We start from the raw sequence: 20,874 nt of genomic DNA, 5'->3' as shown, positions 1-20,874 counted from the left end.
CCCTCAGTATTGCACTGGAGTGTCAGCTGAGATTATGTATTCAAGTGTCTGGAGTGGGACTTGAACCCACAACCTACTGACTCAGAGGCGAGAGTGCTCCAACTGAGGCAATGCAGATAAACTCTTGTAATGAATAGGTTAATGAATTTTAAAGTTACATTAATCTTCACTGGTATTGGGTGTAAATCTGTATTGTCATTCCTAACAATGTCTTTAGGATTCGGACTAAGTATGTAACAGAGCCCACTTGAAATCTCCCATTAAATGTAACGTTGAGATTTAACTAAATATATGACAAAAATACTGAAAACTGTTTAAATTTCATCATTTAATTCAATTTTTCTCCTTTTAACAATTGCCTACATTTTAGTGCAGCAAACTACTGGTGGACCTGATTCCAAACCAGTCCATACATGCTTATTACAGTTTGCTTTATTTTGAATTTATAAATTTAAACAAAGTAATTGTATAAAAGGATACTCCAGTTTTTAAAAAAGAGTGAGTTGTTATATTCTTAGCATTTAAAAATAACTTTGGCCTTTCCAGCTGAATGTAAACATACACATTTATAAAATAGTATTTTCACATATAGATAATAACACTGTTTATTAGTGAGTTTTTCTACAACCTCACTGAGCATTTTCAGTCTTTGTAATGGGATTGCACATGCTCAGTTGAACTGTTGCTGAAGTCCATCCATGACCAATTCACACGTTTTCAGGCTTGCCTGTTTTACTAGGCCCGCTATCCTGGAGAGCAGTTGTTCAGTTCACCCCTACAATTAGTTCTTCTGGTGATGATACATCATTAACAAAGACTACTTCACTCCACTGTCTGTGACTACTTCTGCTGTAGAGTCTATTGCAATGGGCAGTCCATCCTCAGCAGACTCTTTGAATTTTATTGAAACCATTGACCAATTAAGTTACACATTAATTACAGCCAAAGAAAGTGGTTACATTTGTGTCTTAGTCCGGTCATAGAATTGTACAAAATTCCAGAACTGACATACAAGATTGTTTTTCTAATCTAGAAGAGAGACATTATGATGCCTCTTTTTGAAAAGCTGCACCAACAAATCAAACATTTCAGATTTGCAATCTTCTTGGCTGTGGGATGCTGGGCATTTTAGCATTCTCTACAAGGCACTAGCAAAAGCAATCTACCAATATGTACAAATATTTATGTATTAAAAATTTTTTTTTTTTTTTTTTTAAAGTGTTTTAATTTCTGAAAGCACCCAATTTCTTCAGTCATTTTCAGATTGTGAAAATGTATTTGTACTAACCATTAGGCATCTAAAAGTAGATGGGTCCTGGGCACCCAATCCTGGTGGTTATATCGGAATCGCGCCCACTGGCACCTTCCAGTGTGGCTCCTGCAGGGCTTCAGTTCACCAGTTTCCACTGATATAGAACTCCTGCTGTAGAAAACCCCCACCCCTGGCTCTGTCCCCTTGTTGTCATTTGCCTTGCAAGGGGCAGATGGAGGCTTTGTTCTTTACAATGCAACCAGGAAATTCTCAGAAATGGCAGGGAACCAGCATAACCAGGTCGCCATAATTTTCATGGAAGTTCCACCGGCTCTGGCAGGAGACCGAGGAATATTGGGGCCTCCATTTTTAAACTTCCCTTTTACCACTTACCACTCTTTATTAAGTTTACACAGTGCACATTCATTACATCCACGTTTACGCTTTACAATTTCTCACAAAACTTATCAAAATTTGAACTGCATGCGTTAATCAGACAAAACACATTACCTGTACTGTGAGAAATGAACATTTTCTCACTTCATCTTCATTTCAGTTACTGACAAGTCCCTCATGTATTTCTTAGCTTACAGTGGAAAAGCAAAGACCTCATAGTATGAACAATTCTGGAGGAAAACGTAGTGAGTAAAGAGACCAAAACATGCAATTAGGTCACTTTTCTCCAGTACAATATTCAGATGTTATTTAGAGATACTTGATAACGCAATGATTTTTTTATATCATCAACAGTTTCTAATTTCAGTGAAAACAAATAAAGCAGGTAGTGTCACTGTACACTGTGAGCAACTGTTACAAGCATAAGCAAAAATTACAGATTCAAATCCTGGTGCTGTAATATAATACACACTGATCAGCCTCTGCAAAAATCTTCTTCATTTGCACATGCATTCAGGGTTCCCATTTGAGTGTTGTGCAAACAATGACAGTATATCCAATTGCAGTATAATCAAATTTATGGGGCTATGTAATGTATGCACATGCTACCAGAAGTGGAATTTTCTCTTTATTCTAACTAATTCAGCTTTGCTCAGTGGTAGCACTCTTGCCTCTGAATCATGGACTCGAGCCCCATTCTAAGACCTGGGCACATAATCTAGGCTGAAACTTAGTCTCAATGTCCATTCCTTGAGGTGTGTGCTACAAACCAGGCAAGAGGTATGTTTGCCAAAATTACAGGAGTCATTAATTGAGCGTAGCATACAAGAAATGCCATAGTCAGAACTGATAAACAAACTGACTTTTGACTCATTCCTGGAAGATGTAAATCCCTACTATCCCTGCGATCTGACCTTCTGAAGCCCATCGATGGGAGTCCCGCTTCTGGTGCAATCAAAACTAGCACTATAGAGCCAGCACTGGTGACATTAACCCATGTTGTGAAGATACACGGATGGTCAGAAGACCAAATCAGCAGTTGTAACGTGTAGTTCTTTCAGACATGGCTGTCACTCTGGAGTATCAAAGTAAACTTGTACTCCAGAATCATTCTAAACATGGCAGAAGATCACAGCAGGCCCACATTTACTTTGTTTTTGAGTTTGTACTTTGCAGAATAATGCTAATAAAATAAATACCACAAAATCTTGTGTAGAACAACAGCAAATGTTAAGTACTATAAAAAGATAAATTGATGACAGGTCTGTAAGTGGTAAGCCAAGAAGTAAACTGGTATATAGGGTTGCACTTGTATGGGAGATGAGAGTTCTATGTTGGAGAATTTTTCCCCTTAAAAATTCATCATACTATGCAGGTAATGTGACCACATTTAATTAGGAAATCCGACCATCTTATGATGATTTTGTTTGTATGAGTATGCAAACAAATCATTTTAATAACTAACAGAACATTCAATTACTAAAATAATTGATAGGCACAGTATTAATTTCAATCTTGATTTTCTACATTTGATCCAGAATGTGATTCTACCTTGTCAGCCAGTGCACATTTCAGTGACTCAGTGCCAAATGTCCCCAAATCATGACATTATATGGCACTATGAAGCCAGTGATACACATCTATAGGAAATCACCATCTCACAGAGATGTAAGTGTCAACTGCTACAATAAGGAATGAGACATCTCTGTAAGAAAGCACAGAGTTTCTCTGTCAACTGTCTAGAACTGCACAACAAACATTGACAAGCTGCCAACTTGTTATTCTTAGAACTGAATTGCACTCAGTTAAACTTATTTACACCAAATACATAGAGGACTCCAAGTTTGCAAGTTAGCAGGATGGCACCATCCATCAATATTTTGCCAAAGGTATCTGTAGACCCAGGAAGTGGAAATATGAGAAATGGTGATTTTGAGTGACTCCAAGTCTCTGTTTGCATGAGGCCAACTCAAGATTTAATTCCCTCTCCCAAACTGTAAAGCAGAAGAGAAGGTTACATTTAGAAGAGGTAACTTTAGCACTTTGGCACACAGCTCTGACACACAGCTTTGACACAACTTAATTCCAGATTCACTCCGGTGAATCCTGTTATAACAGGAACACCCAAGACAAAGGGTCAGAGAATGACACTTCAATTAAGACTTGGAATTTTCACTCGGGTAGTTCAAGAGTTGGTTTCTGTTTCCTTTGCAGAACATGTGTAGTTGTCATCAACCCACCAAAAAATGTGACGTATCGTTACAATGCACAGCAACAATGTACAATATGTAGTTCTTCACTTTTTTGGGAGCGTCACAGTCTTACTCTTCCTTGCTATTCTAAAAAGATCCTTTTTCACTCACTGGAAGCTCTTCAAAAGGACTGCAGCTGATGGAGAAAGGGGGCAGAACGGTTTTCATCGATCAGTGTCTGTCTTTGACAGGACACCAGACATCATGATAGAGGTGACAATGTATAGACTTGAACCTGCAGGAAAACAAGATGACTTTAAAATAGAATCCAATTTAAGGGCATTCCATTCATTTATATGCATACTATGAGCAGGAAGACAGTAAGATTGATCTACTAAATGGTTTGAAATGCTGGCCCAAAGTGAAGAGTTCTTTTTGCAAGCAAATTTGCATGGTCAGTTGATCATAATAATTATGTGCAACTCCAGATTGGCGAATCACGCCTCCAATATCATCCCACACATTTGTTCCAGACAAAAACCCCAGTTCAGCGACATTTAGTGGCCCATCTCACCGGGTGCTAAATATTCATTTAATTCAAGTTGTGCACCCCAAACGGAGCGCGGGGCAATTTTGTCCCCATTGCGTGTATGTGGACTTGGTCTCACATAACATATACATTTTTGTTGCATCCATATTTGGACTTCTTGCACTCGTGTATTGATTTGAAAAGATAAAAAGATATTTCCAGTTGGCCTTCCTTGAATTCTATTAAGAGTTGGATTAATGGGTGCTTCAGTAGTTTCAAACCAGTCTTTCAGCTTTAGAACCCAGGATTAAGATTGTGTTATTAAAACAGAAAATGCTGGAAAACACTCAACAGGATCACATAGCATCTGCGGAGAAACAAACAGTTAACGCTTCAGGTTGATGACCTTTCATCAGAACTGGAAGATGCTAGAGATAGTAGTTTTTATGCAAGTACAGAGCCAGGGTAAAGGTGGAAGGGAAGAAAGATTGTGTCATTTACATTTGACTTCATAAAAGGGGTAGGATAAGACCAGTTCAACTTCTTGTACCAAGCTCATTTTGACATAATATTGAAAGATCATTAAAAAAAAGTATACTTACTGCAAACTTTTAAATCCAATTTTATAAATAGCAGCTCCTACTTATATCAGTGGGTTGACTATAAATCATTTGAGATACTGGCAGATAAAGTAGGTGAAAATCAAAAACAAGTCACTGTACCGTGAAGGATCCTCCGCCAGGCTGAATGGCCCTTGGACTCTCAGGATATTCCGCTTGATCTCTGAACTTCCATAACTTAAGGTAACCTAAAACAATTGCAATTAATAGTTTAGGTACAGCATTCACAAACCTCAGAACATGGTGGTTCATCATGAACAGAGCAAGAATTTAAGGAGCAAGGAGTTACATTAAAAAGTAGGACCTCAAAAGGTAGTAATCTCAGGATTGCTACCGGTGCCACGTGCTAGTCAGAGTAGGAATCGCAGGATAGCTCAGATGAATACGTGGCTTGAGCAGTGGTGCAGAAGGGAGGGATTCAAATTCCTGGGGCATTGGAACCGGTTCTGGGGGAGGTGGGACCAGTACAAACCGGACGGTCTGCACCTGAGCAGGACCAATGTCCTAGGGGGAGTGTTTGCTAGTGCTGTTGGGATGGAGTTAAACTAATATGGCAGGGGGATGGGAACCTATGCAGGGAGACAGAGGGAAATAAAATGGAGTCAGAAGCAAAAGATAGAAAGGACAATAGTAAAAGTGGAGGGCAGAGAAACCCAAGGCAAAAAACAAAAAGGGCCACATTACACCAACATTCTAAAGGGGCCAAAGTGTGTTAGAAAGACAAGCCTGAAGGCTGTGCACCTCAATGCGAGGAGTATTCAGAATAAGGTGGACGAATTAACTGCGCAGATAGCAGTTAACAGGTATGATGTCATTGGCATCACGGAGACATGGCTCCAGGGTGACCAAGGCTGGGAACTCAACATCCAAGGGTATTCATTTAGGAAGGATAGACAGAAAGGAAAAGGAGGCGGGGTGGTGTTGTTGGTTAAAGAGGAAATTAATGCAATAGTAAGGAGGGACATTAGCTTGGATGATGTGAAATCGGTATGGGTGGAGCTGTGGAATTCCAAAGAGCAGAAAACGCTAGTGGGATTTGTGTACAGACCACCAAACAGTAGTAGTGAGGTTGGGGACAGCATCAAACAAGAAATAAGGGATGTTTGCAATAAAGGTACAGCAGTAATCATGGTCGACTTTAATCTACATATTGATTGGGTGAACCAAACTGATAGCAATGCAGTGGAGGAGGATTTCCTGGAGTGTATTAGGGATGGTTTTCTAGACCAATATGTCGAGGAACCAACTAGAGAGCTGGCCATCATAGACTGGGTGATGTGTAATGAGAAGGGACTAATTAGCAATCTTGTTGTGCGAGGCCCCTTGGGGAAGAGTGACCATTATATGGTAGAATTCTTTATTAAAATGGAGAGTGGCGCAGTTAATTCGGAAACTAGGGTCCTGAACTTCGATGGTATGAGACGTGAATTGACTAGAATAGACTGGCAAAGGATACTTAAAGGGTTGACGGTGGATAAGTAATGGCAAACATTTAAACATCACATGGATGAACTTCAGCAATTGTACATCCCTGTCTGGACTAAAAATAAAACGGGGGAGGTGGCTCAACCAAGGCTAACAAGGGAAATTAAGGATAATGTTAAAGCCAAGGAAGAGGCATAATTTGGTTAGAAAAAGCAACAAACCTGAGGACTGGGAGAAATTTAGAATTCAGAGGAAGACTAAGGGTTTAATTAAGAGGGGGAAAATAGAGTACCAGAGTAAGCTTGCAGGGAACATAAAAACTGACTGCAAAAGCTTCTATAAATATGTGAAGAGAAAAAGATTAGTGAAGACAAACGTAGGTCCCTTGCAGTCAGATTCAGGTGAAATTATAATGGGGAATAAAGAAATGGCAGACCAATTGAACAAATACTTTGGTTCTGTTTTCACAAAGGAAGACACAAATAACCTTCCGATTGTACTAGGGGACAGTAGGTCTAGTGAGAAGGAGGTACTGAAGGATATCCTTATTAGGCGGGAAATTGATGGGATTGAAGGCCGATAAATCCCCGGGGCCTGATAGTCTGCATCCCAGAGTACTTAAGGAAGTAGCGTAGAAATAGTGGATGCATTGGTGATCATTTTCCAACAGTCTATTGACTCTGGATCAGTTCCTATGGACTGGAGGGTAGCTAATGTAACACCACTTTTTTAAAAAGGAGGGAGAGAGAAAACGGGTAATTATAGACCGGTTAGCCTGACATCAGTAGTGGGGAAAATGTTGGAATCAATCATTAAGGATGAAATAGCAGCACATTTGGAAAGCAGTGACAGGATCGGACCAAGTCAGCATGGATTTATGAAAGGGAAATCATGCTTGATGAATCTTCTGGAATTTTTTGAGGATGTAACTAGCAGAGTGGACAAGGGAGAACCAGTGGATGTGGTGTATTTGTACTTTCAAAAGGCTTTTGACAAGGTCCCGCACAAGAGATTGGTGTGCAAAATCAAAGCGCATGGTATTGGGGGTAATGTACTGACGTGGATAGAGAACTGGTTGGCAGACAGGAAGCAGAGAGTCGGGATAAACGGGCCCTTTTCAGAATGGCAGGCAGTGACTAGTTGAGTGCCGCAGAACTCAGTGCTGGAACCCCAGCTCTTTACAATATACATTAATGATTTAGATGAAGGAATCGAGTGTAATATCTCCAAGTTTGTGGATGACACTACACTGGGTGGCGGTGTGAGCTGTGAGGAGGATGCTAAGAGGCTGCAGGGTGACTTGGACAGGTTAGGTGAGTGGGCTAATGCATGGCAGATGCAGTTTAATGTGGATAAATGTGAGGTTATCCATTTTGGGGGCAAAAACACGAAGGCAGATTATCATCTGGATGGCGGCAGATTAGGAAAAGGGGAGGTGCAACGAGACCTGGGTGTAATGGTTCATCAGTCACAAAGTGGGCATGCAGGTACAGCAGGCGGTGAAGAAGGCAAATGGTATGTTGACCTTCATAGCTAGGGGATTTGAGTATAGGAGCAGGGAGGTCTTACTGCAGTTGTACAGGGCCTTAGTGAGGCCTCACCTGGAATATTGTGTTCAGTTTTGGTCTCCTAATCTGAAGAAGGATGTTCTTGCTATTGAGGGAGTGCAGCAAAGGTTCACCAAACTGATTCCAAGGATGGCTGGACTGTCATATGAGGAGAGACTGGATCAACTGGGCCTTTATTCACTGGAGTTTAGAAGGATGAGAGGGGATCTCATAGAAACGTATAAGATTCTGATGGGACTGGACAGGTTAGATGTGGGAAGAATGTTCCCGATGTTGGGGAAGTCCAGAACCAGGGGACATAGTCTTAGGATAAGGGGTAGGCCATTTAGGACTGAGATGAGGAGAAACTTCTTCACTCAGAGAGTTGTTAACCTGTGGAATTCCCTGCCACAGAGAGTTGTTGATGCCAGTTCATTGGATATATTCAAGAGGGAGTAAGATATGGTCCTTATGGCTAAGGGGATCAAGGGGTTATGGAGAGAAAGCAGGAAAGGGGTACTGAGGGAATGATCAGCCATGATCTTATTAAATGGCAGTGCAGGCTTGAAGGGCCGAATGGCCTACTCCTGCACCTATTTTCTATGTTAAAGAACTCAATGCTAAATACTTTATAGCCCTGAAATGCATGGGTCTGCTCCAACGGGGGCAATTCCGGACATTGGGTGGCAGTTAGCTCCACTCCTGAGTATCCGGGGTCAGGCAGTGGGAGGGGGGGGGGGGGGGGGGGGAAAGGGAAGGTGTAATCTAACTTACATAAACGTGATGGGCACCCACATCACTATGGCTGTATTTTAGGTGCCTACCAGAGTAGGAAAAGCAGTTCTAGCAAGACACTCACTCATCTGCTGTTGTCAATGCCCAGGGATGTCTAAATATGCTTGTTTCTCCCCCAGCATTCAGTCAGTGAGAGGCAGAGGGCTGAGGACATTTCCAGCATGGGAATTTCCTGCTCCTGGCCCTGCAACCTCAGACGTCAGGCGCCACATTTGAGGACGACAAAAGTTCTGCCTAAAGTTCCCCTGCACAATTTAGCAGCCTGGGCACCGATTCATTGTAACTGGCCCTGGCCAATTATCCACTCCCTTCACTGCACTTCTGGTTGACTTACACCAGGAGTGCGCCACTGGTCCTCAAGAAAGTAAGAGCCTCTATAAAGCTGAATTTCTTCCAAATCCCATTGGTTATGCCAGGATTGTGCCTGCTGGTGCCCTCCAGTGCTGACCCTGATGGAGTCTGCAGGGTCAGTGGTGTTGCATCCAATAATCTGCTGGGCACAAGTCCACTGTGGATGCATCTTTGGTACACATCCACTCCATATCCCCAGAAACTTAGGTCTCCACCCATCCAGGGGGTGGAGGGAGATAATGCCCAGATATCCCAATGGGCATGTGCACCATGCAGCATAGCATTTGTGCCACACAGACCAGACCAGAAGGTACCAGGTTTGATTCCTGGTCTATACCGAGTTAGTTAATAGCAACTGGGGAAGTGGTTGAGGGTCACTACTATTAGTTTTAATGCCTCGTGGTTGGGGAGCGCAAAAACATGTGATCTGTAACCCGTGACTCCCTCCTTGCTGGAGATGCGGATGTTGGGTAAGTTAAGAACAGGATTGGACTCCGTTGTGATCCTGCCAACAGTCAAATAATTGGTTTACATTCACTGTCTAGGCTCAAGTGATGACTGGTCATATGGGTGAGGTTATACAAGTGCTGCTGGCACACACGGAACTGTATCCCAACACCAGTGATTGCTTTCAGGAGAAAAAAAGAAGAAAATTACAGACAATTCTAAACGGAAGCTTGGAGAGCCTGACCTGTCTGGGGATGATAGGTGGTGGGATCTGCTGCAGGTTCTCTAGGTGTGAGTGGAACAGATCGCTATGAATCATCTTCACCTCCAGTAGACCTTCGATGATGTAGCCAATGGTGCAGTCGTCAGGGAGACGGATCTTCTCCGCCGTACTGATAAAGTTCCCAAAACTGTTCACAAAAATCAAGTGATATTTATACAAAATAAGAGTTTTGTACCATTCTTGCAATGAGAACACATTGATTTTAGAACCGAGGGAACCTGATGTGACTTTAGCTCTCAGTAGTGTTCCTTCAGTCTAATGAGAGCAAAGAGATAGTTATAAGGGGCATAAGTAGTATGGTGGAAGGCACAAGGGCAAAGGAATGAGGAGCAAGAGGGGTGGTGCCCATTATTCATATATAGAACTAATTTCCAGCAAATATAATTATCTAGAGGTTTGAATCAAGAGAAGCAAATGAAGAAACAGCAGGAGGCATTAAGAACTAAAGAAAGAACAGAAGAGGAAGAAAAGAAACACAAATAGCAAAGTGAAGGGAGGGATTGAAATAATCCGAGTATAGACAGCAAGTTATAAATTAGAACTCTACCTAAAAAAAATCCAGTGACAAATTGAAAAATACAGAACAGTTTAATTGCTTCTATGCAAGTCAAAGGATGACCTTAGAGGAAAAGTTTGACCAGGTTATAAGAATACTTAACATTGAACAGATAATGGCCCGTAATTTGCGGTCGGTGGGTTTGGCTTTTCCGCGTTCAGTTGAGGTCAGTGTAAGTTAATGGGGAATTCCACAGTGCGAGCTGCTGTGATGTCAACAAGCTGTCTAAGCAGCCAATCACAATGCAGAATTTGCACAAACCAGGAAGTGAAGAAGCTCCTTTTATTCTAACGTTTAAAAATGTTAGAGAGCAAAACAAAGATTGAAGCTCTCACACGGGGAAAAGGTAAAGCTGAAATAAAGATGAACAAACTTTTTTTTTTAATTGTTTTTAAATTCTTAAAAATGGTCATTTTCATTAAAATGGAGAAATTTGACACTCCACAAAATTAAAATTAGTTTTTCAGGGCCATAAAATGTGTTTAGCAATCAATACGCTGTTTAAACCCCAGTTACACCTAATCCAAAGGCTCTAACTTTTAATGGGGAATTTAAAAGCACTATTACCGTGGAAAAGCCAAAGTTTGTTTCAGTTTCATTGATTTCCCTGATTATACGGATTGACGGCTGTAATGTATTTGCTTCAAGGGTTCTTTGCTTAAGAATTCATTAGCAACACATTGCCAATAAACCAACTGGTTCTTAATAGCAAAAGGTTTAACAATCACACTGCACATTACCAGTTCATCCACCAGGCTCACAACTGCATACCTCATCATGGATGACCTTGACCCAACTGACTGGGGTTTTATTGAATCTTGCGAACATCACGTGACTGGCTAAGCCACTCACAATGCAATAGCTCTATAGACCTGTGAGCATACTCAGAGGTGCACGCATTACACCGGCTAAAAGCCGGGGGGGGGTTTGCGGCTACAATGCAGCCAGTGTCGGAGCAGTGAATGACAGACCGCAACTTCAGGATTTCTGCGTTAGGATGCACATGCACTAAATCCTGACATTGCAGTCAGGTTCAAAGGGGTAATAATAGCGAACGCTGTTCGTTGTTGTTATTACCCACCGCAATTCCTGGGCCCATGTGAGAGCAATGAGTGAATGATAGAATCACAGAATGGTTACAGCACAGAAGGAGGCCATTTGGCCTGTCAAGCCTGTGCCAGCTCTCTGCAAGAGCACTTCAGCTAATCCCACGCCCCCGTCCCGAGAATCTTCTTATTACATCTTGATCACTGGAATGCTGCAATGAATGCAGGGTTACCAACGTGACTATGTAACAAAGTTTAAGACCAAACCCCATAACAAGTGTTTATCCTACGAGACGTATTCACTTCAGATGATGTCCAAATGCTTCCTTGGAAAACAGTAATAATTGCCTGGAGGCAATACATTTCTGATCAGTATTTAAAATAATGCCAGTTGGAAAATCTCGGCTAGGGCATCTTGTTCAGAGCTCCACTAAAGCTTTGGTTCAGAAACGAATCATATTACAGGTTCTTTGAAGGACAAGGGATACTTCATTTGTTTCAATCTCACAGTCAGAATTGTGTTTTTAAATTAATATCAGATGTGAAAAAACAGACGATTAAGGCTCCAGAATGTCTTAGTTCAAGCTGACTCTACTTTGTCTACCAAATTATTAAAAAGGTGTAACATTTTGATTGCCTGAATGTTGAGAAGATATTGTTTTATCTGCCAAGAAAAAGACTCTTATGAATCTCATGATCTTTGGTCTCCTCTTTTACCTAAGCATTACAATGATTACAGATAGAAACTTTTTGAGTGGTTGGTTATCAGTGACTGTGTTATTGAGTGTTTACTGAGAGAAGCTGCAAGGATTTAGGTCTTGTCTTATCTTATTTTTAAGCAGACAGACCAGTACATGGATTTTCTAAAAGTTAGTTCTGTACTATATTGACTGTTTTTTTTTTATATATACATTATTCCATCTATAAACAAATTAGACCTGACTGGTATACATTTCCAATGAAGTATTTTACCTTGATTTGGGATTCATTGTGCACAGACTGATGTAGCCAAGTTTAACAATGATAATTTCAAAATAAAGCAGATTTGGTCCGCAAGAGATTCAGTTTGCTTGTGGATATTAATTTAGCCATGAGTAGAAGAAACTTTTGGGGGGGGGGGGGGGGGGGTAAAAGAGCTGGACTGTAACTCACCCACTGGAATGGGATGTGACCCAGTCGGCTGAAAAAATCTAGAAACCGAGTAGAGCAGCAAAATTCAGTAGACTAAGAGAAATTCTTGGACGTGGTAACCAGCCTGCAGAATAACCCGGAAGGAAGTGGCTGCAGCCAGCAGGAAAAGAAAAAGATCCACAACACTTTGTTTTTAAAGTACACACAGTCTAAAAGCTGAGTGAATGCAGCTGTGAATTCAAACACGCTGTGTGTGTGGGTGGCAATCATATGTTGTTCAGCTTTCAGTAGCTTTGGCCTTGCCCAACAAGTTTTCATGCAGTTTATGAATCTGCACTCTGTCATTTCCCAACACCTACTTTAATTCTCCATGGAGTGAAAGAAGCAGGGTGTTTGATACATTCAAATTGTACACGCAGGTACTGAATAATAAGTAGCGACTGTACATTTTATTGCAGCAAGTGAGTTTTTATTTCATGTCAGTCAGGTATAGAGAATTTTAATTGGCAGGAGTCAACATGGTGTGTTTACAGAAATTGTTTGTTGCAGTGAAGATTCCTAAATGTTGAAAATATAGCAGGGTCATTTGTATGCAATGTAGAGAAAATGATCATACCGTAATTGAGCTAAAGAAAACAGTCACCTTTCAAACATGTATCTTGATTGTAAATGACCTGCACTTGATGTGTTCCAGGTAATTAGTTTAAATTTTTTTAAAATCTTTATTTCCTGAGAAAAATTGCACTTGAAGCACATGTATCGAACACACAGAGATGCTGTAGTGATATTAGCCAAGTGGAATCCTGCAGAGTGCAGCTTTTGGCCAGCATTGACACGAGTGTAATTCTGTTTCCAGCAATTTGACAAAAACCTTGGCAGCAAGGAAGGAATTAACATAAAACATGCAAACTAAATGTACTGATGCCAGTGCTAGGTACAGAGTTCCGAAAAGGCCTTTCAATCCATTAAGCTAGCTCTATCCTGAAGAACTGGAGCAAGCAGACATGGCCTTGGTTTAGCATCCCATCCGAAGGACAGGCCAACCAGCAATGCAGCACTCCCTCAGTACTGCACAGAGCATGCTCCAAAATAGGTGCCCAAGTTCTGGAGGAGGGCTGAATCCATCAGTTTGGGACTCAGAGCTGAGAGGGATGACAATTGAGCCTACCTGACACTTGTACCACAGAGAACTCTTTTGCTGCCGATACCAGATGGTGTCAACTTCACTTCTTTATTAACTAAACAGATATATTCTGGGCTCTATAAAGATCTTCAAACACAAGTAAAAGAAATAGCCACCGGGAACTGAGGGGAAGCACATTCAGCAAAAGTAAAAAGACTGATTAATGCAAGGTATATAAAGAAATGGTACCTGGCCCATGGGCTCATCTTCAGTGCCAGCCCACGACTGATACAGAATCCAGCTCCTCCTGTAGCAAACCAGAACTTCACAGAGGTCTGAAGGACACAAACAAGACCATGTTTCTATTATGTGGATCAGTCCGTAAGCGTGACCCCGAGCTTCCGGTCGCCTGTCACTTTAATTCTCTGCTCCATTCCCACTCTGACCTCTCCGTCCTCGGCCTCCTACAATGTTCCAATGAAGCTCAATGCAAGCTCGAGGAACAGCACCTCATCTTTCGTTTAGGCATTTTACAGCCTTTTGGACTCAACATCAAAATCAACAATTTCAACACATATCTTTTTCCCCATTATTCCCTTTTTTTTTTTAAAAAGCAAACCCTCACCCCCCCCCCCCCCCCCCCCCCCCCCACCACACCACCTTTTTAAAAATACATTTCTCTTTCCCATGGCAGCTGGTGATGATTCCGCCATTCACATCTGATCTAGACTCATCTTTTGTTTCCTAACTTGCGCCATTACCATCTCATTTTTGCCCATCAATCCTTTTGTCTCTTAAATCTCTTCTGCCTTCCACCCTATCACAGACCTCCCCCTTTCCCTGACCCTGCACTTCCTTAAGAATCTGTTACATCTCGAACGTTTCCAGTTCTGACGAAGGGTCACAGACCTGAAATGTTAACTCTGTTTCTCTCCACAGATGCTGCGGATCTGCTGAGATTTCCAGCATTTTCTGTTTTTATTTCATGTTTCTACTATACCATTTGTAATAAAGACAACACTAAATTGGTACAATTTGTCTGATCAGTCAGTTGTAAGTCACATTTTTTTGAATATTTCAAGCACCGAGAGTCTGGCTCTCTCCAGGGCCAGAACTCCAGGTGGTATTATGACTGGATCAGCCCAGGGAGCTGATTTTCAGAACTCGTGGAGAGAAAATGACGAGTACAAACAGTACAGCTTGGATACACCAATATGTGGCTCAGTGTCCTGCCATTAAAGAAACTTGACACTGGCAAATGGATTCTTCTGCTGAATCCTCATACTTTTACTCATTTACCAAACTTACCGACCCATCACTCTTCACCCTCTCTGCAGCCTCCACTGGATGATCAAGACTTGGTCTGCCAATATAAACATCTTGTGTGTGCGAGTACGCCGATAACAGGTAGAGCAGACTGCGAATATTTACATAATTATCATCGTCAACATGGCAAAACCATCTAGAAAACAATGTTAAAATAGGAAGGACTTAATATTTCAGACAATACATAACTATATGGATGAATTTTGTGAAACCAGAATAAAAATAATTTCTGATGAATGGATTACAAAATAAATTAATGTGTCTGTAAAATTAAAAAATGGAGGCCTAGCAGCAGAAAGTAGTGAGGATTCTAGCATACTCCTGTGGTGAGTGGGAGGAGAGTGTTCAATTAGCAGCTTGCTGCATTTACCCTAGCATAAGCGCAGGGTGTTAAGCAAGTTGTAGTAGTATTATAGAGTATACTTGTGGCAGATTCAAGCTCGAACATGTTTCACAGAAAAAAAATAAAGGTCTTTTTATATAAAAATTGTATTTTCTCTTCCTCTCATTTTCAGCTTTTCCTGTGCCATACCCTAACTTCCTGACTGAGAATGAGAGTAAATGACTTCTCAGTTGCTTTCTGTTCATCATTGCTGGCAGCAGCGTGCAAATAGCCCGAAGAAACTTGCCGTCTTATTCTGCATCCTTTCCCCAAGGGAAGTCACTACTTTCTGCTTTCCAACGGCATAGCAGGGATTAGAAAATCATCAAGTAAGATACTTTGTTTTTAATTCATTCTAGGGATGTGGGCATCAGTGGGAAGGCCGGCATTTATTGCCCATCCCTAGTGGCCCCGAGAAGGAAGTGGCGAGACTTGGGGCTAGACTTTCCCAAGAGCTCCTCAATGCCCGATTGCCCACCCAGAAAAACCGCTAATGTCTGGTAAGTAACGCTGGTGAAAATTTACACTTTTAAGTTAAAACGAATTAAAACTAATCGCCTGGCGAGAAAATGGGCCTTGCACCATTATTTTCGGTGGTTTTCTCAGTGGTTAAGAGGAAACTAAGTAAAACGGGCAGTTTTTAAAAAATTTTAATCAGAGGCTGCGGTTGGGTCGAGGGAGGGGGGAAAACTTTTTTAAAAAGTCACTTAAAAAAAAGTTAAAACACATTCCCAAGACACTTTTACACATAATCACCATTTAAAAATTAAAAAAATAAAGAACCTTTAACTTACCTTTCTTTAAAGACTATTCACCTACTGCCTTGCTTAAACAGCTTTCACAGGGCGGTTCCCTCAGCGATCTGGATGGGCTTCCGTTGAGGCCAAACTTACGCCCTGGCGATTTTCTCGGTGGTGCACATCGGCGGCTTGGACCTGGCGGGCGTTTTCAGATTTGGGTGATACCATTAAAAAACGAAAGGGAAAACTTTCGTCGGGCGGAAAAACAGTTGTACCGCCGAGAAAATCGCTGAGAACCCGCCGAAAATGAAAGGAAAGTTTAGCCCTTGTTCTTTAATGGCTGCGTAATTCTTTGTAGCGGGTTGGTACAATTGAGTGGCTTGCTATGCCACTTCAGAGGGCAGTTCAGAGTCAACTATGTTGGTGTGAAGTGAAGTCACTTGCTGGCCAGACCGGGTAAAGGCAGCAAGCTTCCTTCTACAGAATATATTAGTGAACCAATTGGGTTTTTACAATTTAGCAGCTTCATCGCCACCAGCTTTTTCCTTTAATTTACGGATTTTTTTTCAAATTCTCAAACTGCCATTGTGGGATTTAAAGTCATGTTCTCTAGGTTATTAGTCTAAGCCTCTGGATTACTAGTTCCATAACATAACCACTACACTAACATACCCTTTGTTGCAGTCAACATTCTGGCCCTTTGTGGAACTCTGCATTGTAGTTTTGAACATGTTACCCCTGTTTCTCTTTGCTAGGTACTGGTAGAAAGTAGAGGAGGATGCTGCCTTCCCTGATTGAGTAAGCATGAAGTGTGCTGGATCAGCTTTGAGCTCGCTGACCATTACAATCTTGCAAAAATGACTGATTCTAGTCAACCATACTACAATTCTTCCAAAGTAATCTGCCTGAACTAAAAAAAAAATATATTGTATTTGATTTGCAGCAGACTATTTCTGAAACTGGTATTATTATATTCTTAAAAATTGTACAATGCACATTCATACTAAAAAAGCCTTTTCAACTGTCCTCTTCCACAACAGAGCTTTCTACTATTTAGAATTGTTTAACATTTAATATGACATTGATTTCTTCAGTATTGTTATTGTTATGAAGGCTTTGTCACAATATAGCACCTCCGTACAATAGAAAATGCTGCAGTCTGCCATGATGGTTGATAATAAGATCCCTTGGAATAAAGACATTAGGTTGTCTCAATCTTTTAAAATTAACTTAAACAAACTTGTAAAATCTGTCAACATGTCGCTTTCGATGGTTGACTAGCATCAGTCACACAGCTCACAAGCCCAACACGCATATCCAACTCGCCCAGTGGGTTTACTTTTCTATGAACTACAAAGTCTTGTTGTGTATCTCTGTGGTTTTCAAACTTTCCTGGGGGGGTGGGGGGGGGGGGGGGTAATACTGGCATACTCCTGGGGGCACCAACTTCATTTTGGATAAGCATCAATTATCCAAAAGATTGCAGAGATTTTTTTATTATCAAACAGCAACAGATAAAATACATGAGTAAGTCAATAATTACAGAAGCAAATTCAAACAGAGATGGCCTCAGGGACTCCTGAAGTCTAGGGATCCCAAGTATGAAAACCTATGGTACAAGCACATAATATAATTTTCTAAACACGCTTACTTTTTTTTAGATTCAATGAACTTGTCATACTCCACAGACATCTTACAACAAAGTGCTTGGCGTGTATGTGCAGCAGAGCAGTTTGTGTTAATCATGTGATCTCCTAAACAAAGAAAGCGGAAAGAGAAAAAAAAGAATGGTTGGCTCATCATTTGAACAGCATCCAAAATATTTAATTTACTCCCATCTGGCTTAATCTGTTTTCAGTCGAACTCTTTTGGATTAAAAAATGATTTTTCTATTTCTAAAATACACACTTAACATTTGCAGTCATGTACCACAAAATGCTTCTTTTGAAAAACACATACTTGCTTTTTTGAAGGCCAGTGCTGATTATAACTCACCAAATTCATAGATCATTGCTTCATTTACAAAATTGCCTGAATACAGCAGGCTCCAGTTATAAGCCTTTCCAACACAATATGCATGTTGTTTAAGGTATCTTCAGCAATACAGAATTTATATAAAACGACATTATTGTTACCTTTTAAAAGAATTCCCAAAATAGCTTAGAAAGAAAGAAAGAAAGAAAGAAAGAGAGAGAGAGAGAGAGAGAGAGAGAAAGAAAGAAAGAAAGAAAGAAAGAAAGAAAGAAAGAAAGAAAGAAAGAAAGAAAGAAAGAAAGAAAGAAAGAAAGAAAGAAAGAAAGAAAGAAAGAAAGAAAGAAAGAAAGAAAGAAAGAAAGAAAGAAAGAGAAAGAGAGAAAAGAAAGAAAGAAAGAGAGAGAAAGAAAGAAAGAAAGAAAGAAAGAAAGAAAGAAAGAGAAAGAAAGAAAGAAAGAAAGAAAGAAAGAAAGAAAGAAAGAAAGAAAGAAAGAAAGAAAGAAAGAAAGAAAGAAAGAAAGAAAGAAAGAAAGAAAGGAAAGAAAGAAAGAAAGAAAGGAAAGAAAGAAAGAAAGAAAGAAAGAAAGAAAGAAAGAAAGAAAGAAAGAAAGAAAGAAAGAAAGAAAGAAAGAAAGAAAGAAAGAAAGAAAGAAAGAAAGAAAGAAAGAAAGAAAGAACAACCTGCGTTAATATAGTGCCTTCACATTCTCAGGACACTCTTAAAGTGCTTTACAGCCAAGAAATTACATTTGATGTCTATTCACTGTTGCTATTTTTCACCGTCGCTATGTAGGCAAATAACAGGATTGTTTAAATATTGTCAGATTTATGCTGAAACCAAACTAATACTGCAATACTTAAAAATTATGTACCAGTTGAATGTTTTATTTTAGAATAATCACCATTTTGTGGGGTACAATACCTCAGCAGGCTCTTGGGCTGCTTTTGTCGTGGTAACTTAATTTAGCTTTTCCTCACATGGTGCTGCCTACATGCAGCCGTGCACAGCAGGGTACAAGCAGGTATGGTGGTACAAGCAATCAGTTTCTCTATTACTGCCACTGGTGACAGGTAACTACTAGCTGTGGTTGTGTTATGGACCTTTACAGCCCAAATAGACTGCTCCCAAGGATGAGACGTGTTAAAACAGAAACTGCCCTTCTTTGAGGAGTGCTCAATGATTCGATGCTCAAAATCTGTTTCCAACCATTGACCATTTTTTGTGGAGTTCTATAGATCAATGAGAAGATGGGCCATGTCAGCGTCAGACGAGATGAATTCTTCCCCACCTGCAAAAACATACTTCTGCCATGAAGCACTTCATCTGTAGTCTGTTTCAGAAATATAGTATTGGATTGTACTGTATTGTACTGTTCTGTATTGTAGAGTTCTGTACTGTATTGTATTATATTGTACTGCATTCTGTTGTACTCAATTGTTTTGTAATCTCGTGTATTGTATCATTCATCACTTCAGAACTTGGGCATCGATGGTCGTCAGATTAAAAATTGTGACTCTCCAAAATGTAATGCGGAGATTTACTGACGTTAGCGGCATCTCAAACCCTTAGAAATCCTATCTGACAGCAATGAAGACATCGGTTATCAGACCACTCCATTGTGCTCATCAAGGGAAGATGTCTATGCTGAGGCTTTCCTGGTATCACCCCATGAGAAAATCGAGCCACACCAGGTCAGGTAGAATACAAGTCACGTGCAAAGCACTGCTCCCTCTTCCCATCAGCAATAATAAATAGGCATACAAGGTCAGTTAAACAATCAAAATAACATCTTTCCAATTTATTTACGAGATAATTATAATAATCTTCTTTAAATTATTTCAAAATCTTTTTTAAAGACTGGAAAACATGCGTCAAATAGTTGGTTTATATACACTATGTAATTACACTTTTACATTGCACGGCATTGTATAAATTAAATGCATTCAGAACAGATGGACTGCAGAATAATTTATCATTTTGACATCAATTCTGTTCAGTGGCAGAAACTGAGAGTTTCTGGAGAATTCCAACTAATCTGTGAAAAAAGTAAATGAATGAATGGGGCTACTGAAATACTCGGAGAACTGGGTCATGCAGCTGAACAGCAGCCAATCCACATCCCTGGTGAAGTAGGGACAGCAGGCTCCTTCATCGCTTGGTAAAGTTCCAGGCTAGATTCTTCCTTCTATACTCACCAGCTTTTTCTCGCAATTCTCTGTCCTCCCCATCTGTGAATATGAATGTCTGAGAGAAAGGAAAATAAGTATTAAGGGACTGTCTAGTATATTCATTTCATTCCTGTTGAATTACTTAGCATTCTCAAAGCTGGCTACTTAATGATATGGACAGCTGTACATTTGATTTTAAGAGTTAAACTCAACACTAGCCCATCTCAAGCAAACTGCAATTTAAGGAGATCCTCCCCACTGAAATGTATAGCTTCGTTCATTGATTGGCCTATAAGAGAAACTAAGTCAAACCAAAAATACAATATATATTGTAGTCTTTTCACCCCACTTGTGGTACCCATGATTTGGTGATACAGTTGACATGGAGGCTGATAAGTACATTTAATACTCAGTGGGAACAAGTTGAGTTTTTTTTTAACAAAGTAAATTGGACTATGTTTATTTTCCAACCATTTCTCTTCCCTCCATGAGCAATAAAGGAAACATTTAGAAGGCTGCCACTTGAGAACTTTTACCTCTGGCAGTTTTATTTCTCGTGCCACCTACAGAATGATTTCTCTTTTCATCGA

General features: G+C 40.4%; 1 protein-coding gene across 1 annotated transcript in view; it reads right to left on the bottom strand.

The window, feature by feature from the left end:
* Positions 1 to 317: 317 nt before the first annotated feature.
* LOC139226710 (beta-1,3-N-acetylglucosaminyltransferase radical fringe-like) overlaps positions 318 to 20,874 on the bottom strand; it is a 42,453-nt gene continuing 21,896 nt past the window's right edge. The window contains exons 2-8 of the mRNA XM_070857671.1: positions 20,312 to 20,360; positions 17,793 to 17,895; positions 15,002 to 15,155; positions 13,943 to 14,028; positions 9,799 to 9,964; positions 5,092 to 5,177; positions 318 to 4,135 (exon numbers count right to left, since the gene is read on the bottom strand). Of these exons, the coding sequence (XP_070713772.1) occupies positions 4,072 to 4,135; positions 5,092 to 5,177; positions 9,799 to 9,964; positions 13,943 to 14,028; positions 15,002 to 15,155; positions 17,793 to 17,895; positions 20,312 to 20,360 (708 nt within the window). The 3' untranslated portion in view covers positions 318 to 4,071. The remainder of the gene's footprint in view (positions 4,136 to 5,091; positions 5,178 to 9,798; positions 9,965 to 13,942; positions 14,029 to 15,001; positions 15,156 to 17,792; positions 17,896 to 20,311; positions 20,361 to 20,874) is intronic.

Source organism: Pristiophorus japonicus, chromosome 16 (assembly GCF_044704955.1).
Source record: "Pristiophorus japonicus isolate sPriJap1 chromosome 16, sPriJap1.hap1, whole genome shotgun sequence".
Classification (NCBI taxonomy): Eukaryota; Metazoa; Chordata; class Chondrichthyes; family Pristiophoridae; genus Pristiophorus; species Pristiophorus japonicus.
Note: the sequence above shows the minus strand (reverse complement) of the source record. Positions and strands in the feature narration are given on the sequence as shown.